The 15,323-nt window shown below is 36.2% G+C and overlaps 1 protein-coding gene across 8 annotated transcripts in view; it reads left to right on the top strand.

Annotated features, from left to right (window-relative positions):
- Positions 1-15,323, top strand: part of DGKB (diacylglycerol kinase beta) — a 385,149-nt gene that overhangs the window by 300,296 nt on the left and 69,530 nt on the right. For all 8 annotated transcript variants that reach the window (XM_085573112.1, XM_021538316.4, XM_021538321.4 and 5 more), the window contains one exon: positions 4,044-4,239. In XM_085573112.1, coding sequence (XP_085429238.1) covers positions 4,044-4,239 — 196 coding nt within the window. The remainder of the gene's footprint in view (positions 1-4,043; positions 4,240-15,323) is intronic.

Genomic DNA, 15,323 nt, shown 5'->3' with positions numbered 1-15,323 from the left:
TCCTGGTTATTAACATTAGACATACAATTAGGAACAAAAAGCATAGTTTCCAGAGTTTACAAGAACTATTAGGAGGTGCTTATTTGTGTGTTTATTTACAATGAGTAAATTACCATGCTTGCCAGTATGCTTGTATCTAATGTTTCTTGTTTTATCAGCATTTTAGTCTGATTTTTTTACCTGATGCCCCTTGGGGATGTCACTGTAAATGGGAGGTTGATGCATGAGACCACATTTTACTCCAGATAAAATGCACAAAGAATGTGCTTCCTCTACAGCCAAATTTTGAATGAACAAAGCCTGAGAAGATTAAGGATCTGTATCTCTGAGCTGTTAGATGATCAAATGTTCTCTGGGCAAATATTTGTTTAGCCTTGTATTTGATTTCCAACCTAATTAAGCTTGGTTTGTCTGACATACATTCTTGACTCATGTTCTGTATATTTTCTTCTGTGTGAGTGTGAGATGCAGAACAAAGTTGGACACCATTCTTATGTTATCCAGGATAAAGATGTATTTTTGTTTTCAGAATTGGATGTAAGAAGTTGAGGAGAGGTTCTAAAGAGAAAGAACCAAAATCAATCAAACAAAAACTAGGACAAAATTAAGTGTTTCTTTTCAATAATATTAATGTGTCAGTAAACAAGGCTGAAGATTTTACAATTTAGGGAACTTGCAATTTATTTCCACTTAAAAAGAAAAAAAGAAAGGTATGTGAAAGATATTTAATGAGAGTAGGTATAGATGTGGTGTAAGTAGGGGTGGCATGGACCATACCTGCAATGCTGTAAAACCATAGTGGGAGCAGTATAAGCCTTCTATACCACCTGGTGTTAACAGGTAAGGGAAAGGAATTTAAAACATTCCTGTACACTTGCCTGATATTGCTTCTCTGGTTTCACAGCAAAGCCTTAATATCAGCTCTTTTCAGGAATAGATATGTATTTTCTCAAAAGAGAGATGATCTGAAAATAATTGATGTGATAAAAAGGGTACAAACAATAATACCCAAGAAGTGAATGAGGCCAGGAGACAAGGCAAAAAAGAGTTGGAAAAGCTAGTGTTTCTTTTTTTTCTAGGCAGACATACTCCACATTTTAAACGTATGCTTTTGTTTTTAACAGCATGATTGCATTATTTGAAATAAAAAGAAAAGGAGCAGAACGTGTGTTTTGTTTTTGTAGTGTATGAATGTGTTAGAACTATGCAGAGCTACCTGTAGGGCAAACTTTTTGTCTGTATGAACAAAAGAAATGCTCCTTTCCTAATTCAGAAAGTTGCTCATCACTGGGGGACTCTGAGGCCTCCTCACATAATTGTCTTAGTGTACTACCTGCTGTGCTCAATATTGAGTGAAAATGGAAGCTAGACCCCTCACCATCCTATTTCACAATTCTTCTTTTATTTAAATAATTCCAGTCAGTTTGGGGGACGCCAGACCTTTATAAATTAACAGCAGGGAAATACCAAAGGTGTCAGATTGCATATTTATCATCTTTCTCGTGTAATACTTAAATATGTATTAAGAAGTGACTGACATAAATTAGGCAGATTTCAGAAGCCACAGGCCGTGGCTTGTAGAGGACCCCCTTCTGCTTGACATTTCATCCTTGTCAAAGATCAAATTATTTTAATTTAGGCTGCAAATTATAAGAAATGAAGACTTCTTTGTGGGAATTCCCTGTGGTAATCTGACTTTTGTTGTTACTGCTGCTTGTCAGTGTGCAAAAGATATAATATGCATGCAAATAAGGTTAAAAAATATGTACTATCTAATTATCCAGCCAGTACATTCCACTTGAAGACAGTGGGAGGCCTGACACACAGTATGTGTTTGATTCATTGAGGCCTGCAGGGTATTTACACAAGATTACTTTTAATTATGAAATTAATATCTGTTTATCTAGAATGTATAGCAGTAAGTGAGCATACACATGAGCAGAATTTTTAGCAAAATAAATCATCTTAGTATTTAATGCATATAAAATACTGGGGAAAACCACAAATTTGCTTCCAAAAATGACAGTGAAAACCTAGGCCTTTATTCTTGTAAAAAACAGTGTTATTAAAAAGTTACACTTTCAATTATAGTAGTTGCCACAATGGCCAATTCACTTTCAGATATGCCTTTTGACTTTAAAGTTTTCCCTCTATGGAAATAATCCACAGGTTAAAAATTTGATTCTTGAAGAGCAAAAATGAAATGGAAATCTTAGTGTTGAAGTTGTTCTCCCTCCACATCTGTGCTCTCCTTACAAGAATTAAGATGTGTGTGCATTATAATACAGTTCTTTTTTAGGATCCCAAAAAGTTTCAGAATAAACAATTATTCACAGTTATTCTTGCGTTGTACTTGGCTTTGCTTCTTCAAAGCTGCAATAAAGTTTTAGACAGAGAGGAAGAAGTGCCAGTGACCCGCAGAGCAGCAAGCTGCAAGATGTCACTGGACTACTAGTGAGGCATGCTTAATTATTTTTCCAGTTTTCTCCCTGATTATTGTGTGTTGGAATTGCAAAATAATACCCTTAATCAAATTGAAGTGGATGACTGGATCCTCTACAAGTTTGCAGAACATTGCAGGAGTAGGATCAAATGTTTCAAAAGTACGCTGCTCTACGCTGTGGTCCGTATGACTTGTCAGGATATGGATATGCTCTGTCTGTTGTGCAGAATGAAGCTAATCCACCTGTAGCCAAGGTGCCAGCACAGGAATCCTGGGCAATTCTGGCTGGTTCAGTGAACTAATGAGTAGAACTGGGTGCTTTGCTTTCCACCTGCAGGTTCCACTGTAGTAATATGAAGTTGTGGTTTATTTCCTCCTGTGGAGGTTCTTCAGTATTTTGCTACATTTTATATGAGTTAAGAACTTCCTAATGTTGGTAGAGAGGAGGACTTAGCTTCAGTAAATTATAGCCAGTGAAGGCTAGGTGTATACTATGAAGCTAGGTTCATCCCATCCAATGTATCTCAGGTGAACTGTATTTGCAATTGTTGGGGTTCAACCACCTGAGAAAATGCTGCAGTTTATTGCTGGGCAGGCTGGTATGTTAAGATCCCTGAGCTATTCTCCAGAAGTCAAAAATATGGTCCCTTTATAAGATATTATTGGAAGCCAGATTTAGCATAGAAATGTACTTGTATAAAATGTCTTCATGTCCAGGCTTGCTATAGGAAGCATGAGAAATACACACTATTGACACAAGATGGGTATAATTCCATCACTGAAGGGACTGGCCCATAGACTAAGATTACTTTTGTGTTTCTAATAAGTCTTGGAAAGGTTTTAGATCACTGATCCCTGTTCTTTAGCTCCACATCCTGTGTTTTCCCTTAGCAGTGATGCATATTTCAGAGAACTGGTTGGTGAAGGTTCTGTGGTAAGAATTGCTGCAGTTGCATAAGGAATTGTTGTACCCATTTCTACTGATTTTACTTATTACTAGAAGCCACTAGTCAGCCATAGCCCTGTACTGATATGCTTGTTGAGCCTTTGGATTGAAACAGATACCTGTGTGATGTTCTGTGCTCCTGTGGCTTGCTTAGACTCTTTTCCATAAATCTGTGTATTCTCTGCCTGCAGGGACTTTGTATTCCATCTGTTGGGGAAGGAACTCAGTTGCAAGAGTTGAAAGTATAAGGCAGAAAATTTAGGTGGAACAGGCAACAAAAACTCTGGTTATTGATAAAGAAATTTTGGTAGTATAAATTTTTTTCTGCTAATACCTGTAGTGAAGCTAGAAATATATTTCACTTGGATCAGTGAATAGGTATCAGATGACAAGACAGTAGCAAATGGTCCCACACCAAAGCTGAATAGCAATCATATTTTACCTTTTGATTGATGATCTGTTCTTATCTCATACCTCCTTTTTCAGATACAAGTGTATCTCTTAGGTGTAAACATTGAATAAACTATTAGCAGTGTTAAGAATGATAAATTACTGAAGAAAAATATGTGAGAAAAAGAACATTCAGATTTTTCTTTGTCTCTTACTGCCTTCTCTCTTTTGTCCTTTTTTTTTTTTTTCTTCCTTTCTAATCAGTGTGATGGAATTCAGCTGGACTTAATCAATATCTCTCTGGAAGGAATTGCCATACTAAACATCCCAAGCATGCATGGTGGATCGAATCTTTGGGGAGAGACAAAAAAAAGACGTAGCCACCGTCGGACAGAAAAGAAGAGGTCAGATAAAAGAACCACTGTTATAGATGCCAAGGAATTGAAGTTTGTGTGCCAAGGTAAGCTTACAGATTGATACAGGCTAGCTGGCTCCATAATGTCAACTCAGTTCTATAATTGACCTTGTCAAGGAAAAGGACAGACAGTTCCTAGATATTTCCTTTCTTGTGCATTTAGCTTTTCTGGTGGGAAACCCTGCCACAAGGGCACAAACAAAGATGTACTGCCAGTTGCAGTCTCTCTACTTGTAAACCTGCCTCAGGTATTACCTGTTAAGCAGACTAATCACACCATGTGGCACTGTTGGCAACTGGGCCATTCAGTCTAGAAGCAGTTAGAGATTTTGGAGTTGGAAAGTGCTTCCCGAGCATTTATAATGTTTCTTAATGTCAGTGTGCATAAAACTTGGGGATAGTTGTACCCTGATTCTAACAAGTTTTGGCCAGAGGCAAGGGAAATCACTTCAGAGTAAAAAGAGCAAGCTATCTATACATTTTATGTTACTATGTTGTAATGCTGTATGAATCCCTGAATATAAATGCTGTAGTTGGCTTGCACAGCCATTAACATTTCTTTCAGGCTCATGTACTTTCCTGGTGATTAGATACACTTACTCAATAAATTTTATTATTAAACATAACTCTCGACAAAACCAGGAATAAATAGCAATTGCTTTTCCTCTCTGAGAATCCGAATACTCTGCATTGTAACACTTGACTGCATGTCACAAGTCCGAGTGATTATAAGCCATCATTCTCTTCACACCAAAGGAATGAACCGTTTGGGTTTTCTTTGTTTGTTTTTCTCTATTTATCTGACAAAAAGGGTTATCTTTTGCTTCAGAGTATCTTCTTGCTTCTCTTCATTATTCAGACTTTATAAAGATCAGTGCTTCAACTGTTTTACGCTGTTGGGATCCTTTTACTAGTTTTGAATATCCTATTTTTGCATTTCATCAGCAGTAATTTTTAAGTCACTAGTTATAGTTAATTATTATGCATTTCAGTTTTAATTCAGCTAAATTATCTGGATCACAAAAGTTTAGGAATAAAGTAGTTTTTATGGCTTAGAGACTGCAGTAGGTACAAGCATTCAATTTCTGTGGGCTCTAGCAATTTTACTTATGTTTTCAGTATCTCAGTGTGACTTACCAATCCTCTCTGTCAGCCAGTCTCACCAAGCACTAAGTTGCTGCATGTGCTACAATTCTGTATTATGCCCTAATGTTCAAGAGCTGGAGGCTGCTAGGTAGAGGGCTCACCAAATTTTTTCCTTTTGTTTTGCTTCTGAACACAGGGAGACAGGATATTTATCCACCTGATAACAGGGAAATAGACATTATCACTTCTTTAGTTATTGAAATTATGTGCATCTCTGATACATATTTAACAGTGATTTCAATCTACTGACTACAATTGATGTATTAAAAGGGCATTGCTACACTCAATTTCCATTTTCCTGGACAGGATAAAATAAAATTACAATAAGAATATTAACTGACTGAACAGAATTTCCCATGTTATCTGTCGAAGTGTTCATAACGCAGACATTAAGCACCTTACTTTAGAAAAAATGTTCTCATTACTTAGTTTCTAATCGCGTTGTATGCACTGTGGATGGAAGTATCTTCATCCAAAAGGCAATTTTAAAGCAGAGTTGACTTCTTAATTTCCAAAACTAGATCACCTCTCATGTCACTGATTACATAAATAATATTATTGTTTGCATCTTCACTAGCATTCCAGTGCTGAGTAGGAGTAGCCTTTTTGGATTTCAGAGTGGTCCATATTTATGTTGTTCCAGTTTGAAACACTGAGCAGTCTTGAGCATGCAAAGTGTGTTCCTTTTGAAGGTGTGGGGTATGTGGGGATGGGAGCTACATGCTCTACTGCAAGTGTGTGTTTAGTCCATGAAACCAGGTTAAAACAACTCAAAGTAAAACTCAAAAATGAAGGTAGTGAAAAGTCAAAAATGAAGGTGAACATTTCAGAACCAACTGCTTAGCTTAATGGGCCCACTACTATCTTGTACTGCAAAGAACAGTCACTAATTCTACTAGCTAAGATAGATTCTTAGGCTGAGTGTGCTTCTTCAACTCAGAATTCAAGATTATTGCTGAATAATGGAATTCAATCAATTTTATGTCTACGTTTCTCAAATAGTTTTGGTAAATCTGAATCTACTCACTGGGGAAATAACCGACTCTCACTTGAAAACGTTACCATTTTTTCCCTAGCCGATTATTTTCTTAGGCACTATGTATTTTTGGCACATTATACTTTTTAGCTTGAAGAAAACATTTTGCAAGCTATTAATACTTGGTACAGAGATAGGTATTGCTGTGTTGAGAACCATGATAAATACATACCTGCTTGTTAACTTCTGTTTATTAACTTCTTCTGAAAAAAGATCTATGTAGTTATTTTTATGTTCAAATAAAGCATCTAATCACTTGACAACTAAGCACTGTACTTCCTAGGAGAGAGCAATCCTCATGTTTTCCTATGGATACACATATATATATATTTATATATCACATTTTGGTGTTGAATTTTATTCGGTTTTTATAAATATAATTTTTTAATGGGACTTCTTAATAGCATGCACATTTACTTTTAGACTTTTTTAATTGCAGTACAATTGTGGGTTTTTTCAGCTGTGTATGAATCTGTATTCTTGTCTCTGGTTTTATAACTTGGCCATACATGAATTGAAGGTTAGGTCTCTGAGCCCTTAGGTGGGGTGCATGGACTATTGGAAGCTGTCTCCTTGCTCTGGGTAGTTTGTTGCCCTGGAGCATGTTGAGCAGTCCCAAGGAGGACTTCTCAAATTGCCCAGCAAACCTCTGTGAGGTCCTGCTGCTGTCTTCCTGTGTTTTTTTGTATAAACCATGTATGTGCAACATGATCATCACTGCATAAAAAAGGGTCAAATTTCTGCCAAATCTTTTTTCTTTCCTTAGGTATCTGCACAATGAAGGGAAGGGATATTTCTCTGATCTCACTCCCTTCTTTTTTTTTCTTTCCTATTTAGCGTTGCCACCTGTTAATGTAAAAAGGTTTGTCTTTTCTTTGCCCTTCCCATTATCATCTCTGCACAATAGCCAGACCACAATTTGTACTTTAAGTAATCAAATGGATGTCTGCTTACAAAACAATCTGATTATGTGCAGGTTGTCTGAAAAACAATGTATTGAAATTGAGTGGTTTAAAGTGTGCACTATTTAAATACATTCCCTACTTATCTTATTAGGGATTTGTGCATGTATGCTAAAGAGAAACATTTGGCAGTCATAGCATATAGGTATGTGTGCCTGTGTATTGCACTTATGTCTAATTAGTAATATTTTAATATAAAACATGTATGAAAATATATTTGTCTGGTTAGTTTATAACTGGAAAAAAAACCCAAACATATTTAGCTGTAGTGTACTAAGTATTATCATAATCCTTGTTACTGGAAAAAATACTGTAGGTTTCATTTCAGCTCCTGTGCAGAAGTAGAGAGGGTCTTTCATCACATTTTATTAGGGTAAAAATTATGTGTTTTTTATGATTTAATTTCATTTTAATTTCTAATTTATCAGCACAATTTCTATTGTAAAATGTCAGTGCATTTGGAAAAAATATAACTACAGATGTATGTGACAATTTATGAAAGTAGATGACTTAGTGTTTTGACATTATGAATCTCACACTTGCAATGTTTCCATTTGTTGTTTTATTTAAAATCATCTAGTATGTACATATCTATGATACATCTATCTACAGGCCATTTACAGATTTTAGATGTTACTGTGAACTGCCCATTATTTAGATAGGACTTCTTTTTGGATATTCACAGATACTGATAAGTGCCAAAAGTCAAAAGTTTTCAAAAGTCAGTCAGAACTTTTGAAATATTTTCAAAGGTTTGAAAATATTAACATACTGGATAGAAACAAAACTATGAGTTGAGAAACATAAATGCAAGTAAGTGCACTATTTGGTTGCAAATTGCATCTAAAACAAGTTAACTCATGACAACATGTCTTACATGAAAAATATATACCCCTTATGTCAAGTCTTAAGCAGTTTTCTTCCTCACAGAAATTCTAAATAAAATTTTCAAAACTTTTGTGGCAAAAAGGAGTTTATTTTTTTTTAATATCTCCAGTAACTTTTTTGCTAAATGAAGTTTCCCTTGGGGTGGAAGTTGTTATGCTTTGACTTTATTGTTGAAGTTCAGTTAGAGCCCTATTCTGAAACGGAATCTCTTTTAAAGTCTCTTCAGAAATATGTGTAACTTGTTTTTGCATTAGTGGTTCCCCTCACAATCACATCACAAAGACAATATCTCTGATGAAAATTTTAGACTATAAATATTTCAGTGAAATACTTCTTCCATATTTATTTTGTACATCACCAGGGACACTGATACTTAACCAAGTCCTTACCACATTGATCTGTGCAGCTTGTTAAGAGCTACAGGAGCTGTCACTCCACAGACTAATAGATGAATTCAAGACAATGTGCATTCATATCACAGCACCTAGGCATGAACCAAGCTTACCAATATGATTCAATAACTCTGTGTAAAAATCTCTTTTAATAACTACATTATAACTTTCTGAATGGAAATGCAAAAGCTTTGGAATTAGAATAATGTGTATGCAGGCACTACAGTGCAGTTAAAAGCAGTTCAAGACATGCAGAGTCTGTGAAGGCCTTAAAACACTTCAAAATATCCATAAATATTAAAAGAATATAAAATACCTTTCTTATTAGGTGTCAAATTCCACTCTACAGGGAGAGAGAAGCTTTCATATAGACAGGGGATTCCTGACATGTTCCCTAAGCAGCTTTGTGAGCTAGCAGTCTAATTTAATTTATGGAGGTCTTTCATAACCTGTACTCTGGCTACATGACCTTTCCTTGTTGAAAAAGTTGAAACTGTGTACTCTATACATATTCTGTGTAATACACACTAAATATACGCAGTGTATATTCATTATTGATAGACTTTGGGTTATTTTTAATATGGTAAGGCATATATAATGAACTCTCTATAATAATATTTTTATTAAATGTTATTGACAATGTCATGGCTACACAGGGGAATAGCCCTTACTTTATATCTTGTTTAGACAGCTTTTTACAACATAGACATTAACCCCCTACCACAGAGAAAAATAAACTAATTAGAGCTATTTTATAGCTAGTCTAGGTTAAGATATTCAACTTTTAACATCAGTCTAAGCATTAGAAAAAAATTATAAATTTATTCAAACAGTGATTTTTCTTTCTTGTCCATGCATGTTCCACATCTGTTCTGAAACTGTAAACTAAAGGGAACATATTTCTGTGTCAAATTTTTGTTACTATTTTGGGAGTGTGTGTTGTTTACAGTAATTAAATAAATGTGAGGGCTGTTAAAGTTAGTGTGGCATTAACTTCAGTGTCTAAAAAATCAACCCCATAGCCAATAGATAGAGACACCTAAGGAAAAGAGTGTTTATCCTGCTTTCAAGTAAGTATCTAAGGTAGGAAGAGTAAAATACTCACTGGAGGTGACTGTCTTTCCAGTTAAGTAGAAACCTAAGGAATAGGTTGGGTTAGATATCTTCCTTCCTGCCAGCTAGATGGTGAGATGAATTTCTGAATGTTCTGCTTGTGGTGACAGTTCATCAAATACTTGAACAGTCCTTGTAGCAGGAATGGGAGTTGGACACCACTGCCAGATAAGACTTGTTGAACTGAGCCATGTTGAAGACATGTTGAACTTCAATAGATCTGGTGCTGGTGAAGCTCTGTGGTCACCAATCTGCTGAGCAGAAATCACTATGGTAGAGGATCTGTCTTTCCAGTTTGTGCAACCCCTGCTTGGAGTGCAGTTTCCAAGTGCTGGGGACAAGGGCAGGGGAACATCTGTTTTGGATATTATTGTACAAGCAGTGTTGGGAAATAGGGTAGTGTTCAGTGGTGTTACATACTGCCTCAACTTCAGTGTGCACTGCATTATTTTGTCACCTTTTAAACATCCGAATGGCATGCTGAGTGTCACTTTTCCTCTGGGTGCATTTGTGTTGCAGCACCAATGGTGCACCTGCTGAGCAGCAGTGAGCAGCCCCTGTCTGAGCAGCAGCTCGGGGGGCAGTGGGAGCTGCCCTGGGCCAGCTGCAAGGTGTACTTCATCCCTGGCTCAGGTGTTGATCTCTGGCTTTGCTGCAAGTTCACCCTGGGCAAGGAAGCCCGACTGATTTCTTCCAGTGGAAGCATCTGTTCTTGCAAATGTGGGACTTGTGTAAAGCAGGATTTAACTGAGAAATTCCTTCTACCAATATATACTAGTTTCATATTAGTACTTGTTGGTTCTTCTAGAAACTGTGGAACAGGGTGCTCCATACTGTGATGTGTTACCACTAAGCAGTAGTACCTTACCTCTGGAGGTGCTTTGGAAGGGAGGGAAAGGGAGAAGGAAAAAAAAAAAAAAACAAAACAAAAAAACAACAAATAATGTAAGACACAAACATCACAGTTTTCCCATAGTAACAAATATCTTTGTGGTAGAGCTGTAATTTTCCTAACTCAAAGCTTGGATTTTGGCTGACAGAGAAATGTTGGTATTCAAATGTTTTTGTCTCATATTAGCTAATGAAGACTGTGTGACCTTGACTTCTTATTTTTACTTCATTCTTGTATTTACTGGAATGACCTATTCTGATATCAAAAAGGGCTAAATGGCATCTTGTCCTACCTGTTTCGTTAAACTGTGCATAGCACCATTAGTTTGTAAGATCTGTGTTCAAACATTTACCAAGCTGTTAAAGATAGTACAGGTTTCCTAATACAAAAATGTGGGCTGGAATGTCATGATTTTATTATGCTATTGAAAAGGCTTTTTCCTGTCTTCTCTTTCACCCTCACTACTCCCTATGCCCCCATCCCCAGCAGTAAAGTTTGGGGGGTGCTTATCTTTCTCTGTCTTTTCTTTAAAACAGGCTGTGTTCAGTCCAAGCTTTACTCATACAAGTAGTTCCATCAGTGTGCAGGATGGAGCCCATAATTCATAACACAGTTTTAATCTTTCAGAAGTATACATTCCTTTTGACTGTGAAACTGAGTTTATTGTTATTAGAAATTAATAGGATATTAAAAAATGGCTTGATAGTCTGATTTGGTTTTATATTTATCAAGCATGTGTATATGCTTCTGTGCAATATAGATCATAGAAGAAAAACAATTTCCTTTTATTTACAAGGCAGTTGAGAATGTCATTGTATTATACTTTTTGGTGCACAGAATGTTCATTTTCTTTCAAACGTTATTCATCGAAAGAGGATAATTATGGTGTATTTCACAGTCTGCCAGAAGGAAAATGTATCTTTGAAAAGTTTCATTTCCCTTAAGTTGCTCATTTTCTATAGGAAGACAGAGCTATTAAGTAACATACCCATGACAAAGATTGATTAAAATGGCATAAAGGACTATCTTATCTCTAAGTACAGGGCTTTACATGTATAACTCCTATGACATTAAATGCAGTAGGTGAAATTAGCTATTGTATAAAAAAAAAATCACAGTAAATTGGTTCCTACAGAGAAAAAGGTGAGGTTGGGAGAGATGGCATGTTAAGTAGTAACAAGAAGTAGGAAGTTACTTATTGTTTCAGGATATGCCTATAATGTGGCATCCAAATAATCACACCAAGTTCTCTGCTATCAGCATTTCTTTACTCTTCTGGGACTCACTTCAGCTGCTAGAGTGGAAACATTACCTTGCTGATGTGCATTCTCATATTGGGCCACCTACTTAGAGCAGTTCAGGCTCCTCTGCAGCATTCAAGGTGAATTTAGCCTGGGTCTGGCTGATCTGGACCAAGGGGTGTGCCCTAACGTGCACCTGTTCCACAGTATTCCCAGTGCTTAACTTGGCTTTGCTGGGAGCCCTTCCTAAGCCTTGCACCTCATTAACCCAAGTAAATGAACACTTACCTGTATGAAAGCCATTAGTTAAAATATAAATAATAAAGGATAGAAATGCAATATCGAGATATTTTATTGGAGTTTCTTTTTCACTTATCTGCTGTACCATTTTTTCTTGTAGCAAAACCTGATCGGCTTATCCAGGCTTTTTTTCCTTTTTATAGTTGTTTTTTTCCATTTGTAATACTGAAGGCAATGGTTATCCTGCTATTTATCACTGGAAACACCTGGCTGTCATTTGAAAATACACCTTGTAGAATGTGAAGCTCTGTAACTACCTCATTTGTACATGACAGGAGAAGTACAAGTTTGCTTTTCCTGAACCGTTTCTTAGAGTCTTTCCTCTATGTTGATCTTGATCTGACTATACTTTTGCTACCATGTTCCAACTAACCTGTCCAGCTTAGTGGCTTAACAGCAGATATAGCAGATGAGTAGTTGTTATTTAAAAGTGCCATGTCATGCCTCAAATACAGATATTTGTATAAAAGCATTAGCACAAGACATAACTCCTTTTGCTCCTTTTGAGTGTAATTCCACTGAGATGACTGGATTTATATTTATAACAATTATTGCAGAAGTAAAATGGAACAGAGAGTAGCCCCATATTAGTTATAAACTAACTTTATCCTATTATGATAGTATGACACAGTTTTTCTTTAACAAAGTGAAAACATCTGTTACTATCTCAACATATGAGTTTCATATCAGTTTTAAAATTCATGTGTTTCTCTGCTTCTGAAGTTTTTCAGTTATAAATTATTTGTAAATGTTAGTTTTCTTCTGAAAGCTTACAAAAAGTCAGCAATTAACCAACTACAACAGGTGTTTCCTTTCTTGGGGAAAGGAATGCATATGATTATTGTAATTTAGATTCCTGTATGAGTTAAGGAATTGGCCTGTTACTAGAAAACATTGCAAGCACATGGAAAATGTTTAAAATTAAATAGAAAGGTTCCATGAATTTAAGACTGACACAGGCTTAACCTCTTCAGGCTCTCTTTAAATGTGATTGATACTTGCATAGTTGCATTTATGCGTTAGATTTACTGTAAGAAATTTTTTATGCCGAAGATATGTTTTTATATTGTGACCTTTGTATGAAAAGCTTCAATAACCATTTTGCAGTATTCAATTTGTGTAATGGCAGACAAGCATTCCCTAGGAATACTGATAGCATATTACTCAGATTGTTTGCTCATTTAACCCTGCCCCAGGTGCCGGAATCTTTATATTAAAGATACAGAAATAAAAATAGAACCTAGCAGATCATTTTTGGCTGCTGTAACATGTAATCATATCCTCTGATCCATTCTAGTTTTCTATTACTTGTTAATAGAAAATTTCAAGTTCCTTGAGTGTCTGCAAAAGGTGTCAGATTGACAGCAATTTAATTTTGAGTAACAAAAGGAGAGGCAGCTTCAGTTAATGCACACATTAGTATTACTGATAAAAAAATACATAAAATATTCTAAAAATATTTATGATATTAAGAACCTGGTAAGACCTCAGGTTGTGTGTATATACATTCACATTACTTACTAGAGGTAGAAGTAGAATTTACAAGAGGAAGTTAGTGTTTAGAGTGTAATAAGACAGAAATGTGAGATTCGGTTTGTTATATTAAAAAGGCTGAATTTTTTTCCCTTAGTGGTGGGGTTTTCTCCTTCACTCTGCAAAAGCTTGTATTAACCAAAGCAGTTAAATACAAGTAGCTATAAATATATACTGGAGTCATGCAAGTATTTTACTAGTGCCTAATTACTCTGAAAGGAGATAGGGCTTTGGGTGGGGTTTTCCATACTTGCTGTTAAAATCAACTTCAAGATTTCTTCTTTCTCCTTATTTTTCCATTTGTTTTCTTGCAACCATAGTCAGGTAGCAGATATGCTATTAGCAGAATGCTGTATAGGGAAAGCACCAATAAAAAGAGCTGTTTGACAGTGACAATGTTTCAGTCACATTGGCCAAGTGTGAATCTGGTGATTCTGTGCATTTGTGCTGACGATAGTAAAATTAGAGGAGAGGAGGTTTGGTCAAACTATGTCATCTCTGTGACCAGCTCAATTTTTTACCTGCTGCCTTTAAATCATAACCTCCCTCCTGACACTGTTGAGCATTGCCAGTGAACCACCAGGTTGTTTATAAGAGCACATTGTAAAATAGTTTGTGTTGGAAAGAATGAGCTGCCCAACAAATTAATGGTATTGTGAGGTTCTGCCTGCTGGGGTGAAAATAAATTGTAAGAAAATATGGGGAGACAGGTAATGGGCACTAGCCATGCTGCACAACCCTTCTCAAACTGCTGCTGAGTGTGTGCCAATAGATATGGCAATAACTGTCAACAAGATTTACACTACTTTCACATTTACACAGTGAGAGTAGAAAGGTTGAAAGAGTTCTATAATTTTATTTAAAGTTTAGCGCCAACTATTTCTGGACCTACTATTTCCAGGCGACAGGGTTACAAACACACTGCTTATCTTTCATATGTGTCAGTGGGAGGGTTTTTATTACCATCAAAAGTCCTTGAAATCTGACATCAGAAAAATAGCAGTGAAGCAGAGGTATATACTTAATTGCAAAATCCAAGTAGGTACAAATTTCACCACTTATTGTATATATTGGGATTCCTGATAGCACTAAATTGTGCTATCTATCTATAGCCCCAGTGGGTGGTGCCTGCAGGTAATACATTTTCTGGCTGTGCTTCTTTCCCTGATATTGAGAAGGCACAGCTTAAAGTCCCCATGTTGGCTTTGTTTTTCCCCTTTGCATTGCATTCCATGCTGTAGAAATCTGCATGAGACTGATTGAACAATTTTAAAGGTCCACTGTGCGGGGCTCAGACATTGTCCCATCATCCTCCTTACGTGTCAGCATTCAGACATCTCTTAGCACTTTTATTACAATAACTTTCAATAGTTGTTAGCTCTGTAGAAATGGTAAAATTATGTGTCTGAGCTGAATTTTCTTATTCTGGTTTGCACATCTTCAGTGGAACTTGTAAATACTTTCTATGTCTATATTGTGAAAACTCTGGATACTAGTTAAATAACTTCATCTTACCAGAAAGCCTGCCTTATGATTGTCAGGGGATTCAGCTGCCAACCAATAAGAAACCTTTTTTTCAAAATATGGACTAGAGCAGCTCTGGATTTGCAATAGATTACAGATGAT

Source organism: Lonchura striata, chromosome 2 (assembly GCF_050655825.1).
Source record: "Lonchura striata isolate lonStrDom1 chromosome 2, ASM5065582v1, whole genome shotgun sequence".
NCBI classification, from domain to species: Eukaryota; Metazoa; Chordata; class Aves; order Passeriformes; family Estrildidae; genus Lonchura; species Lonchura striata.
Note: the sequence above shows the minus strand (reverse complement) of the source record. Positions and strands in the feature narration are given on the sequence as shown.